The 24,211-nt window shown below is 43.3% G+C and overlaps 1 protein-coding gene across 1 annotated transcript in view; it reads left to right on the top strand.

The window, feature by feature from the left end:
- The window catches only part of HACD1 (3-hydroxyacyl-CoA dehydratase 1), a 31,198-nt gene extending 10,191 nt beyond the window's left edge, over positions 1–21,007 (top strand). The window contains exons 2-7 of the mRNA XM_072154864.1: positions 4,782–4,899; positions 8,210–8,228; positions 8,452–8,540; positions 14,923–15,044; positions 19,384–19,562; positions 20,179–21,007. Coding sequence (XP_072010965.1) covers positions 4,782–4,899; positions 8,210–8,228; positions 8,452–8,540; positions 14,923–15,044; positions 19,384–19,562; positions 20,179–20,261 — 610 coding nt within the window. The 3' untranslated portion in view covers positions 20,262–21,007. The remainder of the gene's footprint in view (positions 1–4,781; positions 4,900–8,209; positions 8,229–8,451; positions 8,541–14,922; positions 15,045–19,383; positions 19,563–20,178) is intronic.
- The last annotated feature ends 3,204 nt before the right edge of the window (positions 21,008–24,211 follow it).

Consider the following 24,211-nt stretch of genomic DNA (forward strand, 5'->3'; position numbering starts at 1 on the left):
ACCCGGGGACTGCCTGTACTACTACTCCCATCCTTTATATATATATGGGCACAGCAGAGTTCTACTCCTAGTAGCCTGTATAGATGTGCACAGCACAGTACTACTACTCCTATCCTGTATATATGGGCACAGCACAGCACAGCACAGTACTACTACTCCTATCCTGTATATATGGACACAGCACAGCACAGCACAGTACTACTACTCCCATCCTTTATATATATGGGCACAGCAGAGTTCTACTCCTCGTTGCCTGTATATATGGGCACAGCACAGTACTACTACTCCTATCCTCTATATATGAGCACAGCACAGTACTGCTACTCCTATCCTCTATATATGAGCACAGCACAGTACTGCTACTCCTATCCACTATATATGAGCACAGCACAGTACTGCTACTCCTATCCTGTGTATATGGGCACAGCACAGTACTGCTACTCCTCTCCTGTATATATGGACACAGCACAGTACTACTACTCCTATCCTCTATATATGGACACAGCACAGTACTGCTACTCCTATCCTGTATATATGGGCACAGCACAGTACTGCTACTCCTATCCTGTATATATGGAGACAGCACAGTACTACTACTCCTATCCTGTGTATATAATCCCAGCGCAGCACAGTACTACTACCCCTATCCTGTATATATGGGCACAGCACAGTACTACTACTCCTATCCTGTATATATGGGCACAGTACAGTACTACTACTCCTATCCTGTATATATGGGTACAGCACAGTACTACTACTCATATCCTGTACACATGGATACAGCACAGTACTACTACTCCTATCCTGTATATATGGACACAGCACAGTACTACTACTCCTATCCTGTATATATGGACACAGCACAGTACTACTATTCCTATCCTGTATATATGGGTACAGCACAGTACTACTACTCCTATCCTGTATATAAGGACACAGCACAGTACTACTACTCCTATCCTGTATATATGGACACAGCACAGTACTACTACTCCTATCCTGTATATATGGACACAGCACAGTACTACTACTCATATCCTGTACACATGGATACAGCACAGTACTACTACTCATATCCTGTACACATGGATACAGCACAGTACTACTACTCCTATCCTGTATATATGGGAACAGTACTACCACTTCTATCCTGTATATATGGGCACAGCCCAGCACAGTACTACTCCTTTTATCTTGTATATATGGGCACAGCACAGTCAGGGGTGTATCAAGCCTGTCTGCTGCCTGAGGCGAGCCATAGAGAGACGCCCCCCCCCCCCCTGCCATTTATAAGGGAATGTCAGGACCAGATCCATCATATTGGTTTGGTGTGAAAATACATACAGAGTACCGCCATGTAGTACAAGATAGATACAGTGTACAGCCATGTAGTATAAAATTCATAGAGTACCGTCATGTAGTAGAAAACATATACAGCCAGGGCCCCCATTGAATGTAGTCCAGACAGGGAAGAGTAATATACCCCCCACGCCAGCAATGACTGTATACAGCTCCCCCCAAAAGAAAGCAATTACTGTATACATATATATATCACACACACATCACAAATTACACACACATATACATAAACCTATTTCATGTTATACCTGTATATACAGTATACACGCATTACACCTATATCTACACCCTTTACATGGTATACCTGCATATACACATACATGGCACCTATATATACACACCTATTACATGTTATACCCCTATATACACACATATATAATACATTACACCTATATATACAGCTATTACAAGTCATACTTCTATATACACACGCATTACACCTCTATATATATACAGCTATTACATGTCATACACATTACACCTATATATACAGCTATTACATGTCATACACATTACACCTATATATACAGCTATTACATGTTAAACCTGTATATACACAAGCATTACATATATATATATATATACACACACAGCTATTACATGTCATACCTCTATATATACATGCATTACATCTATATATATACAGCTATTACATGTCATACCTCTACATACATACGGATTACACCTATATATATACAGCTATTACATGTCATACCTGTTACATGTTTACATGTTATACCTCTAAATACACACACATGACATGTTTTACACACATATACACATGACAAAACACATATAAACAGAGAACACACACACATATACATTACACTTACCTGGTATACAGCAGCAGGTCCAGGTCAGGCAGTGGATACATCAGGGAGGCCTATGGAGCAGTCTCCTCTGTGCAGTAGGCCCGGGCTGGTGGGCGGGGCTTCTCCTGTCAGCTCTGCCGGGGCTGCACCTCCAGGGAGATCAGCCACATCTTTGAATGTGGCGCTCCCACTCCCCCTCCCCCTCGCTCCTCCCCCTGGCTCCTCCCCCTCGCTCCTCCAGGCTGCCTCTGTGCTAGTAAGCGCTTCCTATGTCACAGCAGCACCGCACAGGAAGTTCTGCGCGGTGCTGTCAGCAATGGTACTTGCATCTGAATGATGCAAGTACCATTGTAAGTAGTAGCGGCGCAGCCTGGCAGCGTGCAAAATGCCGCCTCTCCACCTGCAGGAGGCGCACCGCCCTGAGGTGAAAGTCTCAACTCACCTCATGGCTGGTGCGCCCCTGAGCACAGTACTACTACATTGGGAGCGCTGTAGGAAGTAAATATAAGATTTTTATGGTTTTCATTGTCCCCCAGGCCTGATAAACATTAAAACTTGGACAACCCGTTTAATCTTTAGCCTTCTATCTATCTGTTTGCTGTGTACAGACTTGATGAGGCTTAAAGGGAACCTATCAGCAGAAAGTTGCCTAATAAGCCACTACTAGTATGTTGTCAGGCAGCCAAACACCTTCCAGTGTGGTGTCATCATCCAGACAATCTTCTCTGCAGTGAGATGTAAACTGGTTGTATTGGGTCAAGGAGGCGGAGATTTTAACACTGAAGTCAAGCTCTCTCTTCCTCAGAAAGCCCGTCCACTGTAATTGATTGTTCTGTATCCAGAGACATCACTAACCAGATCTCCTGAAGTCCGAGAATTTAAAGTTTGAGCTCTGCTTTCAGTTTTCTTTCATATATCGCCTTCTGTGCCTATTTGCAGGTCATAAAGCACATGTTATGTGGAAATAAGTTAACAAATGAAATTGTCTACTTCAAAAAGACTGAAGTTGCCTTAAGCACCTATCATGCTACAGCTCTGATTTCTTGTATGTAAGTTATGTAACAGGATCATGTGTGCTTGCTCTTGGCACACAGATATGCAAGACCCTTCCGCGATGTTTAACCCCTTAAGGACCGTGCCCTTTTTCGTTTTTGCGTTTTTATTTTTCAATCCCCACCTTCAAAAATCCATAACTTTTTTATTTTTCCATGTAAAGAGCTATGTGATGGCTTATTTTCTGCGTAACAAATAGCACTTCATAGTGATGGTATTAAATATTCCATGCCGTGTACTGGGAAGCGGGAAAAAAATTCTAAATGCAGTGAAAATGGTGAAAAAACACATTTGCGCCATTTCTTATGGGCTTGGTTTTTACAGCTTTAACTGTGCGCCCCAAATGACATGTCTACTTCATTCATTGGGTCAATACGATCACGGGGATACCAAATTTGTATAGGTTTTAAAATGTTTTCATACATTTTCATACACAAAAATTAAAACCTCCTGTACAGAACAAAAATTCTTCATTTTGCCATCTTCTTGTGCTAATAACTTTTTCATACTTTAGTGTACGGAGCTGTGGGTGGTGTAATTTTTTGTGACTTTTTATGATGGTTTCAATGCTTTTATTTTTAGGACTGTATGACCTTTTGATCACTTTTTATAGAATTTTTTCTATTTTTCATAATGGGAAAAAAATGCCGTTTGCGACTTCGGGTGCTATTTTCCATTACGGGGTTAAACACAGTGAAAAACCATTACTATATTTTGATAGATCGGGCATTATACAGTATGGCAGTATATGGGGATTTTGCTCACCATCTATTATAATGTGCAAATCGCACATTATAATAGATAGCCGAGATCATGATAGCTGAGCCCTCATGCCCGGTGAGTATGAAGAGGGCTCAGCCCGTAAGCCCTCTTCATACTCCCCCATGCGCAGCAAGATGTAAGGTTACGTCTTATTGCGCTATGGGGTTAAAGATCCTCTACAGGTCCTTAAAGGAAACCTACCATTTGATTTGATGCATTATGAAGCAAACATACATTGAGACTACTGTAGCTACACTGATGCAGAAACATATCTAGTTTGATCCCTGAAATGAGGGGTTTTGCTGAAAAAACTATTATAAAATTATGATAATGAGGCTCTGTTGCTCCTGTGGCTGCCCCAGCACATCTCCTGTTACCCTAATTATTCACTGCTTCAGAGAACTCGGTATTCACTGTGTTGTGTCTGGCAGGCAGAAGTGATCAATCACTGCATCATCCCCCAGCTGCTGTGTATGAGTCATTCAGTTCAGGTTGATTAGTCCTGTCTGGACAGTTCAGGAAGCTACGTGTTATGTGTTTAAGTAGGCAGCATGCAACTCAGCTTTCCCAAGGTCCTGAATTTTAAAATTGTTTGTTGAGCAGAACCACTCAGTTCAGGGAATAAACAAGATATGTTTCTGCATCAGTGTAGCTACAGCATTCTCAAGGTATGTTTACTTCAAAATGCATGAAATCAAATGGTAGATCAAAGAGGTAGATAGGTCGATGTCTTTACAGAATTATAAGTATAACTAGTGTGAAAATATCATATTTGGAAATCTCTTCTGTCTGCAGGTGGCTGGTGCTTGCTATTGCTATGTGTCGCTTCTACATGGAAAAAGGAACACACAAAGGGCTGTACAAGAGCATTCAGAAGACTCTGAAATTTTTCCAGACATTTGCTTTACTTGAGGTAAATCCCCTTTTCTGTGTTAATCTACATGATTGCATCTTCTCTTGAAGAATTACACTTTAAAACAGGCCACAGTATTTAACCCCCGGATTATTAAACCTAATATTGAGATGGACTACCCTTCTATCTTCTAGGAAGATTTTGGATTGTGTCTATGATAATGAGAACCCATTGAGATAAAGTATAACTAATGTGGTCATATTGGGGGAAGACGATCGAGTTGAAGGTGGATTGTCATGTTGGGAGAGGATGGTCATGTTGGGAGAGGATGGTCATGTTGGGAGAGGACGGTCATGTTGGGAGAGGACGGTCATGTTGGGAGAGGACGGTCATGTTGGGAGAGGACGGTCATGTTGGGAGAGGACGGTCATGTTGGGAAAGGATTGTCGTGTTGGGAGAGGACGGTCATGTTGGGAGAGGACGGTCATGTTGGGAAAGGATTGTCGTGTTGGGAGAGGACGGTCGTGTTGGGAGAGGACGGTCGTGTTGGGAGAGGACGGTCGTGTTGGGAGAGGACGGTCGTGTTGGGAGAGGACGGTCGTGTTGGGAGAGGATGGTCGTGTTGGGAGAGGACGGTCGTGTTGGGAGAGGACGGTCATGCTGGGAGAGGATGGTCATGTTGGGAGAGGACAGTCATGTTGGGAGAGGACGGTCATGTTGGGAGAGGACGGTCATGTTGGGAGAGGATTGCCATGTTGGGAGAGGAAGGTCATGTTGAATGAGGACAGTCATGTTGAGAGAGGGCTGTCTTGTTGGGGAAGTTAGACGGTTGTGTTGGAGGAGGACGGTCGTGTTGGAGGAGGATTGTAGTGTGGGAGGTGGACAGTTTTGCTGGGTTGTTGTGCTCCGTAGTGTCGGAGAAGGACGGTCTTGTTGGATGAGGAAGGACATGTTGGGGAGGACTATCGTATTAGAGGTGGACAGACATGTTGGGGCAGGGTAGTCATGTTGGGATACCACAGGTGAATGGTCATTTTGGAGGCGGACAGTCGTGTTGTAGAAGGAAAGTCATGTTAGGGGAGGACAGTCATATTAGGGGGCAGTCATGTTGGAGGAGGATGGTCGTGTTGGAGGTAGGAAGACATGAATGGTTAGGACAGTCGTGCTGGAGGAGAACTGTTGTGATAAGAGAGCATGGTTGTGTTGGGGAGGATGGTAATGTTGGATGAGAAAGGATGTGTTGGAGGTGGACAGTCGAGTTTGGGTAGGACAGTCATGTTGCGAGATCGTGTTTGAGTTGGAGAAGGACGGTCATGTTGGATGAGGAAAGCCATGTTGGGGGAGAGCAGTCATACTGGAATACAGTTGTGTTGGAGGAGAACGGTTGTGGTGGTGGACAGTCGTGTTGGGGTAGCGCAGTTGAGTTGGGATAGCACAAGTGAATGGTCGTTTTGGAGGTGCACCGTCGTGTTATAGAAGGACGGTTATGTTATGGGAGGACAGTCGTATTGGGGGGGCAGTCACATTGAAAGATGATGGTTGTTTTAGAGGTAGACAGTTGTGTTGGGAGAGCATAGTCATATTGGGGGGCAGTCATGTTGGAGGTGGACAGTCATGTTGGGATAGCACAGTCACGTTAGGAAAGATAGTCATGTTTGATGAGGAAGAACGTGTCGGGGAGGTTGGTTGTGTTTTATGGGTGGTTGTGTTGGAGGTGGGTGGTTATGTTAGAGAAAGACTGGCGTGGAGGTGGAGGATGGTTCTTTTTGGATGAGGACACTCATGTTGTGGGAAGACGGTCTGGCTCATCTATAAGCATTGGATTTAATCCAAAGGCCCCTTCCACACTAGCGTTGCATTTCACGTCAGGGTGCAATGCGTGAAAAACTGACGTTTTTGGCTGCGTTTTTGTTCCATTTTTCCTTGGAGTCATTAGCGTTTTTGCGTTTTTCACGCGCGTGTTGTTCGCGTTTTTTTGCGTTTTCGGTGCGTTTTTCAAGCGAGTTTTTTAAGTCAATGGGACTTTTTCAAAGGGACCATGGTTCGGGAATAAAATGTTTTATTTAATTGAAAAAGAATGTCTTCAGATAAGTTAGCAGATGTATGCAAACATCTACAATCTTTTCTTCACTGTTCCGCGTGTATATTATCTCCCGACAAGTTATCAGATGTGAAGAACAGTGAAGAATAGAATAAAAACAGTGAACACAGTGAACACAGGATCATTTAAGTGAAAAACACAGTAAAGAACTCAGTGAAGAATAGATTACAGATGTTCGGCACATCTGCTTACTTGTCGGGAGATACGCACGGAACGGTGCGAACAAAATAGTATGTGAAGAACAATATATATGTGTGAAGAAGACATTGCAGATGTATGGAAACATCTGCAATGTGTTCTTTACACACATATATATTGTTCTTCACATGCTATTTTGTTCGCACCGTTCCGTGCGTATCTCCCGACAAGTAAGCAGATGTGCCGAACATCTGTAATCTATTCTGCACTGTGTTCTGCACTGTGTTTTTCACTTAAATGATCCTGTGTTCACTGTGTTCACTGTTTTTATTCTATTCTTCACTGTTCTTCACTGTGTTTTTTTAATTAAATGCTCGATCTCGAGCAGGTGAATTATTCATGTCACCTAGCAACCCATCCATTTAAAACGCATTGCACTCGCATTGCACTTGCAATGCTTGCGAGTGCAATGCATTTTTGATGCGTCTCCATAGACTTGAATGGGGCGGGAAAAACGCGTGTGAAACGCAAAAGTAGAGCATGCTGCGATTTTGACGCGCGTCAAAGCAAACGCAAGCACGCGCGTGAAAAACAACGCAAATTAGGAAAGACCCATTGGAAACAATGGGACAGAGTGCAATGCAAGTTCTGCGCGTCAAAAGCACGCGCAGAACTCGCGCCTGAAAAAAACGCAAATGAGGAAAGGCCCATTAGAAACAATGGGACAGAGTGCAATGCAAGTTCTGTGCGTCAAAAGCACGCGCAGAACTCGCGCGTGAAAAACGCTAGTGTGGAAGGGGCCAAAAGGTTTTGAAAAGCCCTGGTCCTGCACTGATCTCCTGACTGTGACCAATACTGTGTCCCTGTATGTAGCATAGAGATAACATTGCTGTGTGCTAGATTACACACAAAGAGACTGAAGGGATGTAATGCAATAGTGAGGAAGGATCAGGGCTGGTTATTGGTATAAGTATAAATCTGGGCAAAATAAAAGGTGGAGCCCCAAATCCTGAAATATTCTACCTAGACCCAGTCCTGTATATTACACATATTACTCATGTATGTATATGATAATGGTGTTATTAACAGACTATTTGATCTAATCTATTATCTTGTTATTCTCCATTTCAGTTGGTTCACTGCGCACTAGGTGAGTTGTGAAATTTATACATTTTAGATTAAAAAGTATTTGAAGTATATGTAACCATATTATGGGAAGGGGAAAATAATTGGCGTGACGCAGAAGCCGTGATACATACCCCCCATCATATTGATGACCTAAGTGGAGGAAAGGAATTCACGCAAAAATCACAAGGTGCGAATTCTGCAGGAATATTTTTATACTAATTTCGATCTTCTTTTCCTTTCTTAAGGGATAGTGCGCACTTCGGTGCTAGTAACTGGGGTCCAAGTCAGTTCCAGAATCTTCATGGTCTGGTTAATTACCAACAGCATTAAACAGGTGAGAGTGAGATTCCTTATGGGTTTTACATATTCATCTAATAATGATCAGAGTTTATCTTACTTGCAGGATCCTTGTTTTATAAAAGACTTTATATATTGTGAGACATAAAATGCTAAAGTGAAGGTTCCGTATCTTGGCTCTGGCTCTTCCCATGGCACAACATGATGTACAAACTCTACTATCTACTGTATATCTATAGCTCTCATCTGTCCCATTTTACAGAACTGGTTCAAGGTATTATATAGCATTGGTATCATACTCCACAGCTGCACTCACTGTTCTGCTGCTGGTGCAGTCACTGTGTACATACATGACATTACTTATCCTGGACTGATCCTGAGTTACATCCTGTATTATACTCCAGAGCTGCACTCACTATTCTGCTGCTGGTGCAGTCACTGTGTACATACATAACATTACTTATCCTGTACTGATCCTGAGTTACATCCTGTATTATACTCCAGAGCTGCACTCACTATTCTGCTGATGGTGCAGTCACTGTGTACATACATGGCATTACTTATCCTGTACTGATCCTGAGTTACATCCTGTATTATACCCCAGAGCTGCACTCACTATTCTGCTGCTGGTGCAGTCACTGTGTACATACATGACATTACTTATCCTGTACTGATCCTGAGTTACATCCTGTATTATACTCCAGAGCTGCACTCACTATGCTGCTGCTGGTGCAGTCACTGTGTACATACATGACATTACTTATCCTGTACTGATCCTGAGTTACATCCTGTATTATACTCCTGAGCTGCACTCACTATTCTGCTGCTGGTGCAGTCACTGTGTACATACATGACATTACTTATCCTGTACTGATCCTGAGTTACATCCTGTATTATACCCCAGAGCTGCACTCACTATTCTGCTGCTGGTGCAGTCACTGTGTACATACATGACATTACTTATCCTGTACTGATCCTGAGTTACATCCTGTATTATACTCCAGAGCTGCACTCACTATTCTGCTGCTGGTGCAGTCACTGTGTACATACATGCCATTACTTATCCTGTACTGATCCTGAGTTACATCCTGTATTATACTCCAGAGCTGCACTCACTATTCTGCTGCTGGTGCAGTCACTGTGTACATACATGACATTACTTATCCTGTACTGATCCTGAGTTACATCCTGTATTATACTCCAGAGCTGCACTCACTATGCTGCTGCTGGTCTATTTAGCTGTCTATATATCATCTACTTTATATTTCTGTATCTATAAATCTATATCATCTCTACTATTTGATCTTCTATCTTATATCATCCATCTACCTATAATCTATCTCCTATAAAATTCTCCTACAGTCCCACATTATGCATTGTCTTATTGTGCAGGGCTAAAGGAGCCTCTTACTGGCTATGACTGTTCACAAAATAGTTTTATTTTGGGGCCCCACTTTGTCTGAAACCAGTCCTGTCTGTGGCTCTGACATTTTTTTAATACATTTTTTTAAACGAATGTTACAAAAACCTACATATTATGTGCCCTCACATACACTACGTAACATATAAGATAACAACATGTCGCTTATTAAATAGTAGATTATATCAAGGTTGTGAACACCTTCAAAAAATTTTCGAAAAACTTTGGCAAAATCACTTTTATATTTAAAATGTTATATTTTCACCCACCACTTAAGCTTACAAAAAATGTCCAATCCTGCAATGTCTACATTAAAAAAGTTATTGTGGATTATGGCCAAAAAGAGTTCTGAAAGGGTCCATTTACAGTGACCTGGCTCCAGTACCAGATGTTACCTTGTATGATTCACGGTTTCTAAATAAACAGGTCCATGATCGATGCTTGGGTTGGGTTGGCACCGGTGGGGGTTACTTTTTGATTTTTTTGAAGCTTGTGGTTCTTGGAGCTGGTCCTGGCGGGCCGGCAGGTATGTGCAGACGCGGCTGCTGGAGATGGAGCAGGGGTCATTCCTGGAGCATGGTGAAAGCAGATCTAGTGTAATAGATACTCTGTACTCACCATTCATTTATATGAGGCTGTGAGAGCGTTTCAAGATCACGGAAATATAAACCTTATAGAATATTATCTAATAAACTTGACTTCTGACATGTAACATCTTTGTAGTCTTTATCACTTCAATTCTCTGTTATCTCTCTTGTAAATGTTTGAATACATTGACAAGTGGGTGTCACCTCTCCTCTTGTCCATAGGGGGCGTGACCACATTGTCTGACATCGTGTTTATACTATGAAAAGCATTTCAAGTATTTTTAGCATGAATCTCATTGGATATTATTTGAACTGTAGACTATTATTATTAGGCCTTTTTTATTTGCTGTGTTCACAATATTTCTGATATGTGGTGATGTGTATACTGTACCTTTAAGATTGTTAGTCTCATTACAAGGCTGGCTGAGTCACATGGGATGTGTAATAATAGGGCACTAAGCATCAAGCAATGGACGGTTTGTTATGGTTTTACTGTGAAAGTGCCACAATGTTGCGGTGGAGCTGTGGCAATGCAACGACAAATGCTAAAGAAAAATTTGCTGCGTCTACAATATTTTTGTTGTGTGTTGATGTGTATACTGGACCTTTAAGGTTATTAGTTTCAGGACTAGGCTGGCTGTGTCACATGGGATGTGTGATAACAGGGCACTAAGCATCAAGCAATGGTAGATTTTACTGTGAAAGTGCCACAATGTTGCGGTGAAGCTGTGGCAATGCAACGACAAATGCAAAAATAAATTTGCTGCATTTACAATATTTTTGCTTTTTGTTGATGTGTATACTGGACCTTTAAGGTTTTTAGTAGTTCAGGACTAGCCTGGCTGAGTCACATGGGATGTGTGATAACAGGGCACTAAGCATCAAGCAATGGTATAAGTGTTTTTTTATGGCACTGTAGGTTTGTCATGGTTTTACTGTGAAAGTGCCACAGTGTTGTGAAGCTGTGGCAATGCAACGACAAATGCAAAAGAAAAATTTACTGCGTTCACATTATTTTTGCTTTGTGTTGATATGTATACTGTACCTTTAAGGTTGTTAGTTTCAGGGCTAGGCTTACTGTGTCACATGGGATGTGTGATAACAGGGCACTAAGCATCAAGCAATGGTATAAGTCTGGGTTATGACACTGTAGGTTTGTCATGGTTTTACTGTGAAAGTGCCACAATGTTGGGGTGAAGCTGTGGCAATGCAACAACAACTGCAATAGAATAATTAGCTGCGTTCACAATATTTTTGCTGTGTGTTGATGTGTATACTGTAAGGTATGCAAACAGAACTTAAGGACAAAGGTACTGTAATGTTTTGTCATGGTTTTACTGTGCAAGTGCCACAATGTTGCGGTGAAGCTGTGGCGAAGCAACGACAACAAGAAAAAAATGTAATGTGAAAATACAGCATGAACTAAGTTTAATAGATTAAGGGGTTCAATATTAGCTCAATGTGACTCTTAAAGTACTATTAGCCCTTATATCAGTAAACAAATTACATGAGCTTCAAGTCCCTTAGTTTTAAAAATGTTTTAATTAAGATGAAGTATAATAAAATAAAGTCAGTCGCCCTTCAATAACCAAAAAATTAGATTTCATGAAAAATGATAAATATATGAGATCACACATAGAAAAAAAAAACATATCATCGATTTTATTGGGAACCACAAGGAAAAACAAAATAGCAAAATAGCTTTTTTTGTACCTATAGAAAAACGTATGCTTCCTATCCCTTAAAAAACAAAACCATGTACCAGAATGGACTTTTAATGATGCCGCACAGCATTGTAAATAATGCAGAAAATAGAATTATAATTCTATGCCCCTCCCCCAGAAATAAATTAATAAATTGAAGTTAATCAAGAAAATATATTAGTTGGTTATAAGTATAAATATTAAAATAGTGATAAGACTCCAAGTATTCAGTCTCCTATTCCAGATTTATTAATCATATCACATAATTGCTGACCACTGTATACATATCAGCAAGGACAACTGCAATAACAGCTCATTGTATCATAAACTTCAACTTGTCCTGCAAAAAACAAGCCCCCTCCTCCCACACACAGACTGAACCCTTACAATGCTATAGTGTAATACATTGAGCTGTGGCCATTGCGAACTGTTTCATTTTAAAGATAAAATAGGTAAAAAGCGGAAAAAAAAACTATCTGCAAAATAGTAAAATCCAAGCTAAACCGATAGCATTCAGTGCTGCAGTGTTGTAATCGTACCATTAGAGGGCAGTATTATCAAACATATGCCAACACATTGACATGTAAGAGTGAATTGTGCTGAATGATGAGCTCAGCTCTGCTACATCTGGATCTTTTAATTATCAGCCTGTCAATCGTCTGGGTCACGGTGGAGGGTACCAGAGGGACAGGCCTCGTCCACCCCGGGCAGGTATCCGACAGGTAGATTTGCAAAAAAAGAGGGAGATGCTGCAGATGGGCCATAGATTTTCCAGGGGCACTCCCTATGTAAGTATAGGGATCCCTGGATGGATGGTAAATGGGAGGCCCTTGATGTTAGCAGCTTGCAGCAGGGATCACACAGAGACAAGGAATGGCAGCCATAAACTTACACTTACTTTATTCCAGAACATGGCAATGACCACAAGAGCAGATAACAATCAACTGGTCCAAGGTGGCTGGTTGGATGGTGGTCAGCAAAGGTGGCTGGTTGGATGGTGGTCGGCAGAGGTGGCTGGTTGGGTGGTGGTCGGCAGAGGTGGCTGGTTGGATGGTGGTCGGCAGAGGTGGCTGGTTGGATGGTGGTCGGCAGAGGTGGCTGGTTGGGAGGTGGTCGGCAGAGGTGGTTGGTTGAATGGTGGTCGGCAGAGGTGGCTGGTTGGATGGTGGTCGGCAGAGGTGGCTGGTTGGATGGTGATCGGCAGAAGTGGCTGGTTGGATGGTGGTCGGCAGAAGTGGCTGGTTGGATGGTGGTCAGCAGAGGTGGCTGGTTGGATGGTGGTTGGCAGAGGTGGCTGGTTGGCTGGTGGTCGGCAGAGGTGGCTGGTTGGATGGAGGTCGGCAGAGGTGACTGGTTGGATGGTGGTCGGCAGAGGTGGCTGGTTGGATGGTGGTTGGCAGAGGTGGCTGGTTGGATGGTGGTCGGCAGAGGTGGCTGGTTGGATGGTGATCGGCAGAAGTGGCTGGTTGGATGGTGGTCGGCAGAAGTGGCTGGTTGGATGGTGGTCAGCAGAGGTGGCTGGTTGGATGGTGGTCGGCAGAGGTGGCTGGTTGGCTGGTGGTTGGCAGAGGTGGCTGGTTGGATGGTGGTCGGCAGAGGTGACTGGTTGGATGGTGGTCGGCAGAGGTGGCTGGTTGGATGGTGGTCGGCAGAGGTGGCTGGTTGGATGGTGGTCGGCAAAGGTGGCTGGTTGGATGGTGGTCGGCAGAGGTGGCTGGTTGGATGGTGGTCGGCAGAGGTGGCTGGTTGGATGGTGGTCGGCAAAGGTGGCTGGTTGGACGATGGTCGGCAGAGGTGACTGGTTGGACGGTGGTCGGCAGAAGTGGCTGGTTGGATGGTGGTCGGCAGAGGTGGCTGGTTGGATGGTGGTCGGCAGAGGTGGCTGGTTGGATGGTGGTCGGCAGAGGTGGCTGGTTGGATGGTGGTCGGCAGAGGTGGCTGGTTGGATGGTGGTCGGCAAAGGTGGCTGGTTGGACGATGGTCGGCAGAGGTGACTGGTTGGACGGTGGTCGGCAGAAGTGGCTGGTTGGATCGTGGTCGGCAGAGGTGGCTGGTTGGATGGTGGTCGGCAGAGGTGGCTGGTTGGATGGTGGTCGGCAGAGGTTGATCACAGTCTGGGATAGGAAGCTTCAGGCTGGAGATTAGGGGCTGCTTCAGCGGCAGGGTTTTAGGCAGGTTCTTGGAGGTAGAAACCTACAGCACCAACAACAGGCCTGGTATACACGCAGGCCTTGCTATTCCTCAGCACTCACAGACAGGACCACACAAAAGACACAAAACTTTCCACCCCATATATAAACTTCCCTTGGGAGTGTCCAGCCCAGGTTATCCAACCAGAACCTTTGTAACAGGCCATTACAACCGATTGGTCAATATTAAATAAACCACGCAAACACAGAGAGAACATACAAACTTTTTGCAGATGTTGACCTGAATTGGGACTTGAACCCAGGACCCCAGCGCTGCAAGGTTATAGTGCTAACCACGGAGCCACTGCGCTGCCCAATAATATGGGTAGACACTATTAGGGACTTTTTTTTACCCAGTTAAAATTTTATATAAGTGGACAACCCCTTCAAACAGTATCATCCTGATGAAAGGTTATTACTGTACTTTCTATGTGTGACATACAGAATGTACATAGTCCATAAAATCTTTTGTTCTGATTTGTGATTGTTTTATGTGATGTTTTTTCTCCTCCTTTCTCAGATCCAGAATGAGGAGAGCGTCCTTCTTTTCCTGGTGGTGTGGACGGTGACGGAGATCACTCGATATTCCTACTACACGTTTAATCTTCTGAATATCTTGCCGTACTTCATAAAATGGGCCAGGTGGGGGCAGTGTGCGCGGCTCACGTATGACTGACGGGCTCGCAGAGTTCTGGTGGCGGTTCTGCTGTCATCTGATTAGTAGAGGACAGATTGAAGGAATCGCACAGTCCTGCGCTGCCATATTTGTCACTCGCTCCCCCATCGCTCCAGATTGCATCGCGCTGTATTTATAAATTAATTAGGCCTCCTTCCAACTAGAAGCCTGGAGATTTTTAGTATATGTTTTACATAAAATATTTTAGGCTGAGTTTTCGCAGTGCAAAAACTGCACATACAAGAACATTCTGCCCAACAACAGAGGCCAAAATGGTAAATTGAGGCTTTACCTGCAAATCTAGACCCCATTTCCACTACATGACGGATGATTGGAGGAGCTGTCACCCTGCCCGACATCTCAGCGAATAATTGTATTCCCTGAAGAAACGGTTCCAAAATCTTTTTGACTTAAAGGGGACCTGTCACCAGATTTTACCCCATTAAAGGGAATCTACAATCAAAATCAGTGGTTGGAGGGGAGGATGTAATGACTGCCCGGCCTCCTCCATCCACCAGAAGTCAGCAGGACATGGAACATCACAGGAAGTCCTGAGTCCTGCTGCCCCGGGGGGTCATTCGCCTCTCCCTGCCCTCGAAAAACTAGTAGTGTGTATATTATGGGTAAGCCATATTAGGTTCTTATGCCCAACCTGTTTAAGGAAATCTACCATCCAAGTCCATCCTGATAAACCAGGGACATTACTCATAGATCCAGGCACGGGGACTGTGGTAATCTACTTATATTTCTTATCCATGGCCTCCTTCCTTCTAAAATCTACTTTTGAAATTATGGTAATGAGCCTTCTGTGATCTGGATTCACAGACTGTTATACTGTCCCCCCTCCCCCGCTCCCTCAACACATGTGGAGTGATCACTTTCTGCTGTATTCTCAGTGCAGAGGAAGCTGGGGGAGGGTGAGACCGTGTATCTCCTTAGACTCATTAGCACAATTGTAAAAGTTGATTTTAGAAGGATGGATAAATTTAAGAAGATTTGGATCTATGAGTAATGTCCCTGATTTATTACGATGGATTTTCATGGTAGATTTCCTATAAACTAGAAGCTCCCTCAGGTTGGGTGTGGAATTTCCTTTCTAGAATGACCTCTTCTATGTGAGATCTCAGCCATTTACCTTTAGAAAAAAAAATCTTCTCCATGTGAGAATGAGCAGAGAAGAGTCATATTTTACCTGAGATGGGTTTAGAGGCTGCAGGGGGGATTGTCACTTCAGACACCCCTATCTTCAGTACTATAGCACCTAGCAAGATGCTGCTGTCATATTAAAGATAAGAATCTCATCTTTCAGATTGGATCAGGTTTAACAGAGCCGGAGATACGTGCAGTTAAATAAATAGACAAGAAATTGATTTTTATGTGCAGCTCACATTTCCAACAATGGGGCAGATTTACTTACCCGGTCCTGTCGTGATACAGCGGCGCGTTGTCCAACGAGGATTCGGGTCTGGCGCGATTCACTAGGTCGTGCGTCCAATTTCCTGCATGTGTCGCTTCCCCGCTCAGGTCCGCCGGAGTTCACCTTCTTCTTCCTGGTGCATGTGAGTGCGTGATCTTGCAACACATTTCGTTTTTTAAATTCCGCATTTTTTCAGAATCCGTCGGGTTGTCCGACGGCCACGTCCCCGATTTCTGTTGTGCACCACGATAGTGTGCACCAAAAACCCGGGGCAATTCAGCGCAAAACGGCGCAAAACAGAAATATTTGCGAAAACCCGATGGAATCTCAGTCCGTGGACCCTTAGTAAATGTGCCCCAATGTCTTTAACTTCCTGTATCTCCAGTTCTGTAAAACATAATACAAACTGAAAGATAAGATTATTATCTGTGGGCGGCACGGTGGCGAAGTGAGTAGCACTTCTGCCTTGCAGCACTGGGGTCCTGGGTTCGAATCCCACTCAGGTCAACATCTGCAAAGAGTTTGTATGTTCTCTCCGTGTTTGCGTGGGTTTCCTCCGGGTACTCCGGTTTCCTCCCACACTCCAAAACATACTGTTAGGCTGTTTAGATTGTGAGCCCCATGGGGACAGGGACCAATTTGACATGCTTGTGCAGCGCTGCGTAATCTGTGCGCGCTATATAAATAAAGAATTATTATTATTATTATTTATTATTATCTTTAGTATGATACCAAAAGCACCAATGATATAGAACTAAATGTAGAGCCAAGGTGACACTGCATCCTCTGAGCTTGACTCATCTCAAGCAAAATATGACTCTTCTCTGCTCATTTTGGAGCAGATTTTATTACAGGTTATCGGGTGAGATTTCATAAAAAAAGATAATTTTAATTGTAGGTTCATTGTAAAACAAATTGTAAAATAGGAAAAAATCTATTTATATTGACCCAATAAAAGCATATTGTTAATATTTCATATGCCATTGAAAAATACTGCTGACCCCGCAAAACACAAGCCGTAATATAGTTACAGTTATGAGTGAAAATACAAAAATTTTTTTTTTACTAGATTTCTTAAGGAGTTAAGTGAAGCTTTATGGCCCCCTATGGGTGGGTGCCGATAATAATGCGGCTTCTGAGTTTTCCATCTTTCTTCAGTAACACAAAGCAAGCAGAGAAATGTTGACCTACATTCTAAATCTGTTCTATCATTCGGTGTGAGGTAAAGCCTAGTCCATCGGGGGGTCCGGGAAATGTCCACATAATGGCTCTGCAGGAGAAATGAAGGATGTTTTCAGTGCCTTCTGCTACAATTGGAGTTGACATGATTATAGATTTTACGTGGGAATTGCTGTCTTTTCCGAAGCTGAAGGCTCCGCACATTCCTGCCTCCTGCTCTCCTGAGGCCACTTCCTTTTTAAAGGGAATATACACAAAAACACAATTTCTTTCTTTCACTTAAAAGTGATGTAAATTTTTTTTAGAAGCGATTGAAACTTTTGTTTTTTTTTTAAATAAATAGACATTGGGCAACATTTGTACTATGTGCAGCTATCTGTGTAGTGTGCAGGGGGCGCCAGATTCAGGATTTGTGGCGCCCGTTCTTTATGAATCTGGCGCCCCTGCACTGGCCCAACAGAGGGCACCAACTGTTTTTTGGTGCACCTTTAACATGGGGCAGTGACACACTTCTGTTGGACTCTGCATGATAAATGTGTCTCACAGTCCGACTGAGCACCAGAACGCCCCTTTATGCAAAGTCCGACAGAAAACTGTTACCCATTGTTACAAAGTGAACCAAGCGATTTCTGATGATCTGGGAGCAGAATGTGTTGGAGGGATTTGTGAACAAAAACTAAATTCTGGAAGGAATCCTAGGAGAGACAGTGAGAGTCCTGATTACTCCGCCCACACACAGTGATTGACAGTGAGAGTCCTGATTACTCCACCCACACACAGTGATTGACAGTGAGCGTCCTGATAACTCCTCCCACACACAGTGATTGGCAGTGAGGGTCCTGATTACTCCACCCACACACAGTGATTGACAGTGAGAGTCCTCATTACCCCGCCCACACACAGTGATTGGCAGGGAGAGTCCTGATTACCCTGCCCACACACATTGATTGACAGTGAGAGTCCTGATTACTTCTCCCAAACACATTGATTGACAGTGAGAGTCCTGATTACTCCACCCACACACATTGATTGACAGTGAGAGTCCTGATTAGTCCACCCACACACATTGATTGACAGTGAGAGTCCTGATTACTCCACCCACACACAGTGATTGGCAGTGAGAGTCCTGATTACTCCACCCACACACAGTGATTGGCAGTGAGAGTCCTGATTACTCCACCCACACACAGTAATTGACAGTGAGAGTCCCGATTACTCCACCCACACACAGTGATTGACAGTTAGAGTCCTGATTACTCCGCCCACACAGTGATTGACAGTGAGAGTCCTGATTATTCCACCCACACACAGTGATTGACAGTGAGAGTCCTGATTACTCCACCCACACACAGTGATTGGCAGTGAGAGTCCTGATTACTCCACCCACACACAGTAATTGACAGTGAGAGTCCCGATTACTCCACCCACACACAGTGATTGACAGTTAGAGTCCTGATCCCTCCGCCCACACAGTGATTGACAGTGAGAGTCCTGATTATTCCACCCACACACAGTGATTGACAGTGAGAGTCCTGATTACCCCGCCCACACACAGTGATTGGCAGTGAGAGTCCTGATTACTCCTTCCACTCACAGTGATTGGCAGTGAGAGCCCTGATTACCCCGCCCACACACAGTGATTGACAGAGTCCTGATTACCTTCTTACATTCTCTCTAACCCTCTCTTTTGCTTTTCTTTCCTCCCACAGGTATAACTTATTTATTGTACTGTATCCTCTCGGTGTTGCTGGTGAACTCTTAACAATTTATGCTGCTTTACCGTACGTGAGGAAGACTGGGATGTACTCGCTGAGACTTCCAAACAAATACAACGTCTCCTTCGACTACTACTACTTTCTCATCGCTGTCATGTGTTTTTATGTTCCATGTAAGTCCTTCTGAATCCATCTGCTGGGTACTGATCTGTCAGGGACAGGGTAGAGTTCAATATTGAGGTGCTCATATACAACCAGATATGCTACAGCATGGAGGGACTCTAGTAACACCCCCAGAGCCCTTCTGGCTCATTAGCATAATTATAAAAGTTGATTTTAGAAGGCAGGAGGCCATGGATAACAAATATAAGAAGATTACCACAGTCCCGGTGCCTGGATCTATGAGTAATGTCCCTGGTTTATCAGGATGGATTTTGCATATTATCTTTAAATAATGAAAAAACTTTTTAGTAATTGTGTGCACAGTATCAATGCAGAGCCATGTGTCTCTTTGTAGTAATCTACAAGCAAACTGTTTGATCCGAACTTACATCCTCCCGTAACTCCTTCTAAACCACTAAATACACAGGAGGATCAGACTACACAGATTGTGTTTGTAGTCTGTTACCATGGAGACAAATAGTTCTGAAATTTAAAGGGGAGTTACGGTAGTTTTTTTTTTTTTAAATCAGATTTGTTTTCTCACTGAGACATATAAATTATTAATATTTATTTTTTATTTACTGAATTATTTTTTTCTAAAGCTTCTTCTTTTCTCTCTCCTGTCAGTGTTTCCCCAGCTATATTTCCATATGCTGCGCCAAAGGAGAAAAGTTCTGCACGGAGAAGTCTTTGTTGAAAAGGACGATTAACCCCAAGAGGACTCCCTTCTTACAACCACCCTACGACCTACCGAGTCAACATGGCCAATACGCAGCCGGTTGGGTTAATACCCCGGATGACATCACACAGCTCCCGTCTACCGATCCCTCATTCTGCCCCTACCCTTCTTTTTTATAGATTCAGATCGAGGCCGACACTGACTCATTGAGTATAACAAGGTGCATTGTGATCTTTTTTTTATAGAAAGAAAACACAAAAAAGACAAGCAACAAAGATTTGAGGCGTAATTTTATTTTTGTACTGTATATTTATTGACCACATCTCTACCGAGCCCGGATTGTTCTATAAGTGCTTCCTCACACTCACCCTGTAACATCCAATCAGAAGCTCATGGGCCCTAATCAGTATCAGGGGCCCTACCTACCATCTGTCATATTTGTGACCACCTACCACCTACCTACCATCAATATTTGTGACCACACATGGGCCGAAGTGGAACTGCTTTCGCTGCCTCCACTATCCATTATATTTCCCATATACAGAAAGTTGCAAAAGTTTTAAGGCAGGTCTGAAAAAATGAGGCAAAGAAAGAATTTGTTCATAATAAAAGTCTTTATAGTTTAAAGTGTTTCTCACTTCACAGAATGGACAGAACAGATCGTTATATCCCTGGTCATGTGATGTCACACAGGTGCACAGCTCATTATAACCCTGGTCATGTGATGTCACACAGGTGCACGGCTCGTTATATCCCTGGTCATGTGATGTCACACAGGTGCACAGCTCATTATATCCTTGGTCATGTGATGTCACACAGGTGCACGGCTCGTTATATCCCTGGTCATGTGATGTCACACAGGTGTACAGCTCATTATATGCCTGGTCATGTGATGTCACACAGGTGCACAGCTCATTATATCCCTGGTCATGTGATGTCACACAGGTGCTCGGCTCGTTATATCCCTGGTCATGTGATGTCACACAGGTGCACGGCTCGTTATATCCCTGGTCATGTGATGTCACACAGGTGCACGGGTCATTATATCCCTGGTCATGTGATGTCACACGGGTGCACCGCTTCTTACAGCACACAGCTCTGATTACTCACTGTGCACCTGTGTGACATCACATGACCTGGGATATTATGAGCCGTGCACCTGTGTGACATCACATGACCAGGGATATAACGAGCCGTGCACCTGTGTGACATCACATGACCAGGGATATAACGAGCCGTGCACCTGTGTGACATCACATGTCCAGGGACCGCTGTTTATCCACAGGAAGTAAACAATGAAGCTTCCTATATAATGAAAGCAAGCAGAGATCTAGGATTTGTATCCGTGAGGAATTGATACAGAAAGTATATTAGAAAATTGTATAACCTTTCATTAGACAAACAATATCAATTATTTGCTAAAAATGGACAAAACCTTTAATGACATCGGCTGAATGTGTGGGGCCACTGTCCTGCTACAGAATAAATTATTAATACTTCTAGAACTTTATAATTTTTTTTTACAGAATGTTTCCATACCTGTCCCAAACCTTTACACATTGGTAACACTGTCACATATTAATTCAAGATGGCCGTTGTCTTGATGAAAAATATGTAAAAAGCTGTTGCCATTGAGACTTCACACAATGTATCAGCGGTGCAATCATTTTGATCTGTGTTCTTTTTATCATTTTGTCAAAAGTTGAGAAATGTCAGAAAAATCTTTTTCATAAAACATCAATAAATTTACGAAATGCAACTGGGAAACTTGAACAACAAATTGAGTAAAAGCCATTGGGGCAGATTTACTTACCCGGTCCATTCGCGATCCAGCGGCGCGTTCTCTGCGGTGGATTCGGGTTCGGGCCGGGATTCATTAAGGTAGTTCCTCTGCCGTCCAACAGGTGGCGCTGCTGCACTGAAGAGCATCAGAACGCACTGAAGTTCACCGGTTTATTCCTAGTGAAGGTAAGTGCAAGCTCCGCGACACATTTTTTTTTTTTCGTTTGGCCACGCCCCCCGATTTCCGTCGCGTGCATGCCAGCTCCGATGCGCCACAATCCGATCTCGTGCGCCAAAATCCCGGGGCAATTCAGGGGAAATCGTCGCAAATCGGAAATATTCAGGTACCACGTCGGGAAAACGCGAATCGGGCCCTTAGTAAATGACCTCCAGTATATTTTATAAGGCAGACAATGATCTGGGGTGAACAAAAAAGTTGCCCCCCTCCTTCTATCACATCCATAATCGTATTAGAGACTTTGGTCTGGGCCCCCCCTGCTTTATCTGTGAGTGAGGTGAGAGAAATGATCGTGTTAAACCCTTAGATGCCATGGTCTGCAATGACCACTGCATACAAGGGGTTTGACAATTGTCATTCTGATTAGCTAGCTAAAATTTAACGACTGAAACCCAGAGGTCCATCAGAAAACACCACAATTTGGAGACTGCTACAGTATATTTCCTGGGGGATAATGAAGAGAGGGCCCTGTATGTGTGGTTTAAGTTTTTAGTCTGGACAATCCCTTTAATCATCAGATAAAAAAGGTCATTCTGACTTATCTTTGCTGATGGATTTATCAAAATTGTATGAGAGCAGAACTGTTCTAGTTGTTTCAGGAAAGCCAATCAGATCTGAGCTTTCATTTTCCCACAGCTCCACCTAGCCTCTTTTATGAGTACACTACATGTGCAATGCTTCTACTTCATGTGAGTATTTCTAACCTTTTCACTGGATAACCGGACCTCCTGAAGCCTGTGCATATATGTCTACCAGGTCCAGCTCTATCAATAGGTCCATTACCAAGGGGATATGTAATGGCCCGCAGGACGGTTCATTACGAAAGTAAGCTCTTGAATTCTACAATTTCCCTTACTAATTTGATATCCTTTGCTGCCACCTACTCCTAAAATATGGTATAACACCTGTAGTATGGTATCCTTAGAGGGTTAATACCTGTAATGTTGATATTAAATTGCAACAATTTGTAATTCTCTTTGCAATATGCAGTCCATTCATGGGTTGTGCCCTGGAATTCCCCAGATCTGAGAGTCTATAAATTCGTTCTCAGGAATTTTAAGTCTATCTCTTTAAGCCCTAGGAATATAGCTGCCCCCACACTAGGCCTCAATGGGTGGTCATTGCAAATATACAGTATCTATAGTAAATCTATAGTATTGTAGTATACGGTAGGAGCAATAGGTAGGTTTAACCAGTTTGCGACCGCCCGCCGTGTATTCACGGCGGCGGTCGGGTCGCGCTGCATGGAGAGGGCTCACGGGCTGAGCCCTCTCCATAGCCGGTAAGTCTTTGCTGCTAGCACCGATCGCGGGTGTTATCACAGCAAAGGCTGCCGGCAAAGCTGCCGGCAGCCTCAAAAAGATAGCGGCGCCCATCTTACCTGGGATCGCCGCTCCCCGATGACGTCTCCATGGTAGCCTCGGGTCTTCCGAAGACCCGAGGCTATTTCGTTTTAACCCCTTCATTACAATGTGCTGATAGCACATTGTAATGAATGAGGAGGAAAATCCCCATATACTGCCATACTGTAGTATGGCAGTATATGATAGGATCGATCAGACAACCTAGGGTTAAAGTACCCTAGGGAGTCTGAAAAATAGTAAAAATAAAAATAAAAAAAAGTTAAAAAAAAAATTATAATAAAAAAAACCTGGAATTTCAAATCATCCCCTTTTCCCTAGAACTGACATAAATATAAATAAACAGTAAAAATTATAAACACATCAGGTATCGCCGCGTCCAAAAATGCCCGATCTATCAAAATATGATAACGGTTTTTCAATGCGTTTAACCCCGTAACAGAAAATTGTGCCCAAAGTCGAAAATGGCACTTTTTTTGCCATTTTGAAAAACATAAAAAAATCAATAAAAAGTGATCAAAAGGTTGTACAGTCCTAAAAATAATATCATTGAAAATATTATCAGCTCCGTACACTAAAGTATAAAAAAGTTATTAGCGC

This window comes from Engystomops pustulosus, chromosome 5 (assembly GCF_040894005.1).
Source record: "Engystomops pustulosus chromosome 5, aEngPut4.maternal, whole genome shotgun sequence".
Taxonomy (NCBI): domain Eukaryota; kingdom Metazoa; phylum Chordata; class Amphibia; order Anura; family Leptodactylidae; genus Engystomops; species Engystomops pustulosus.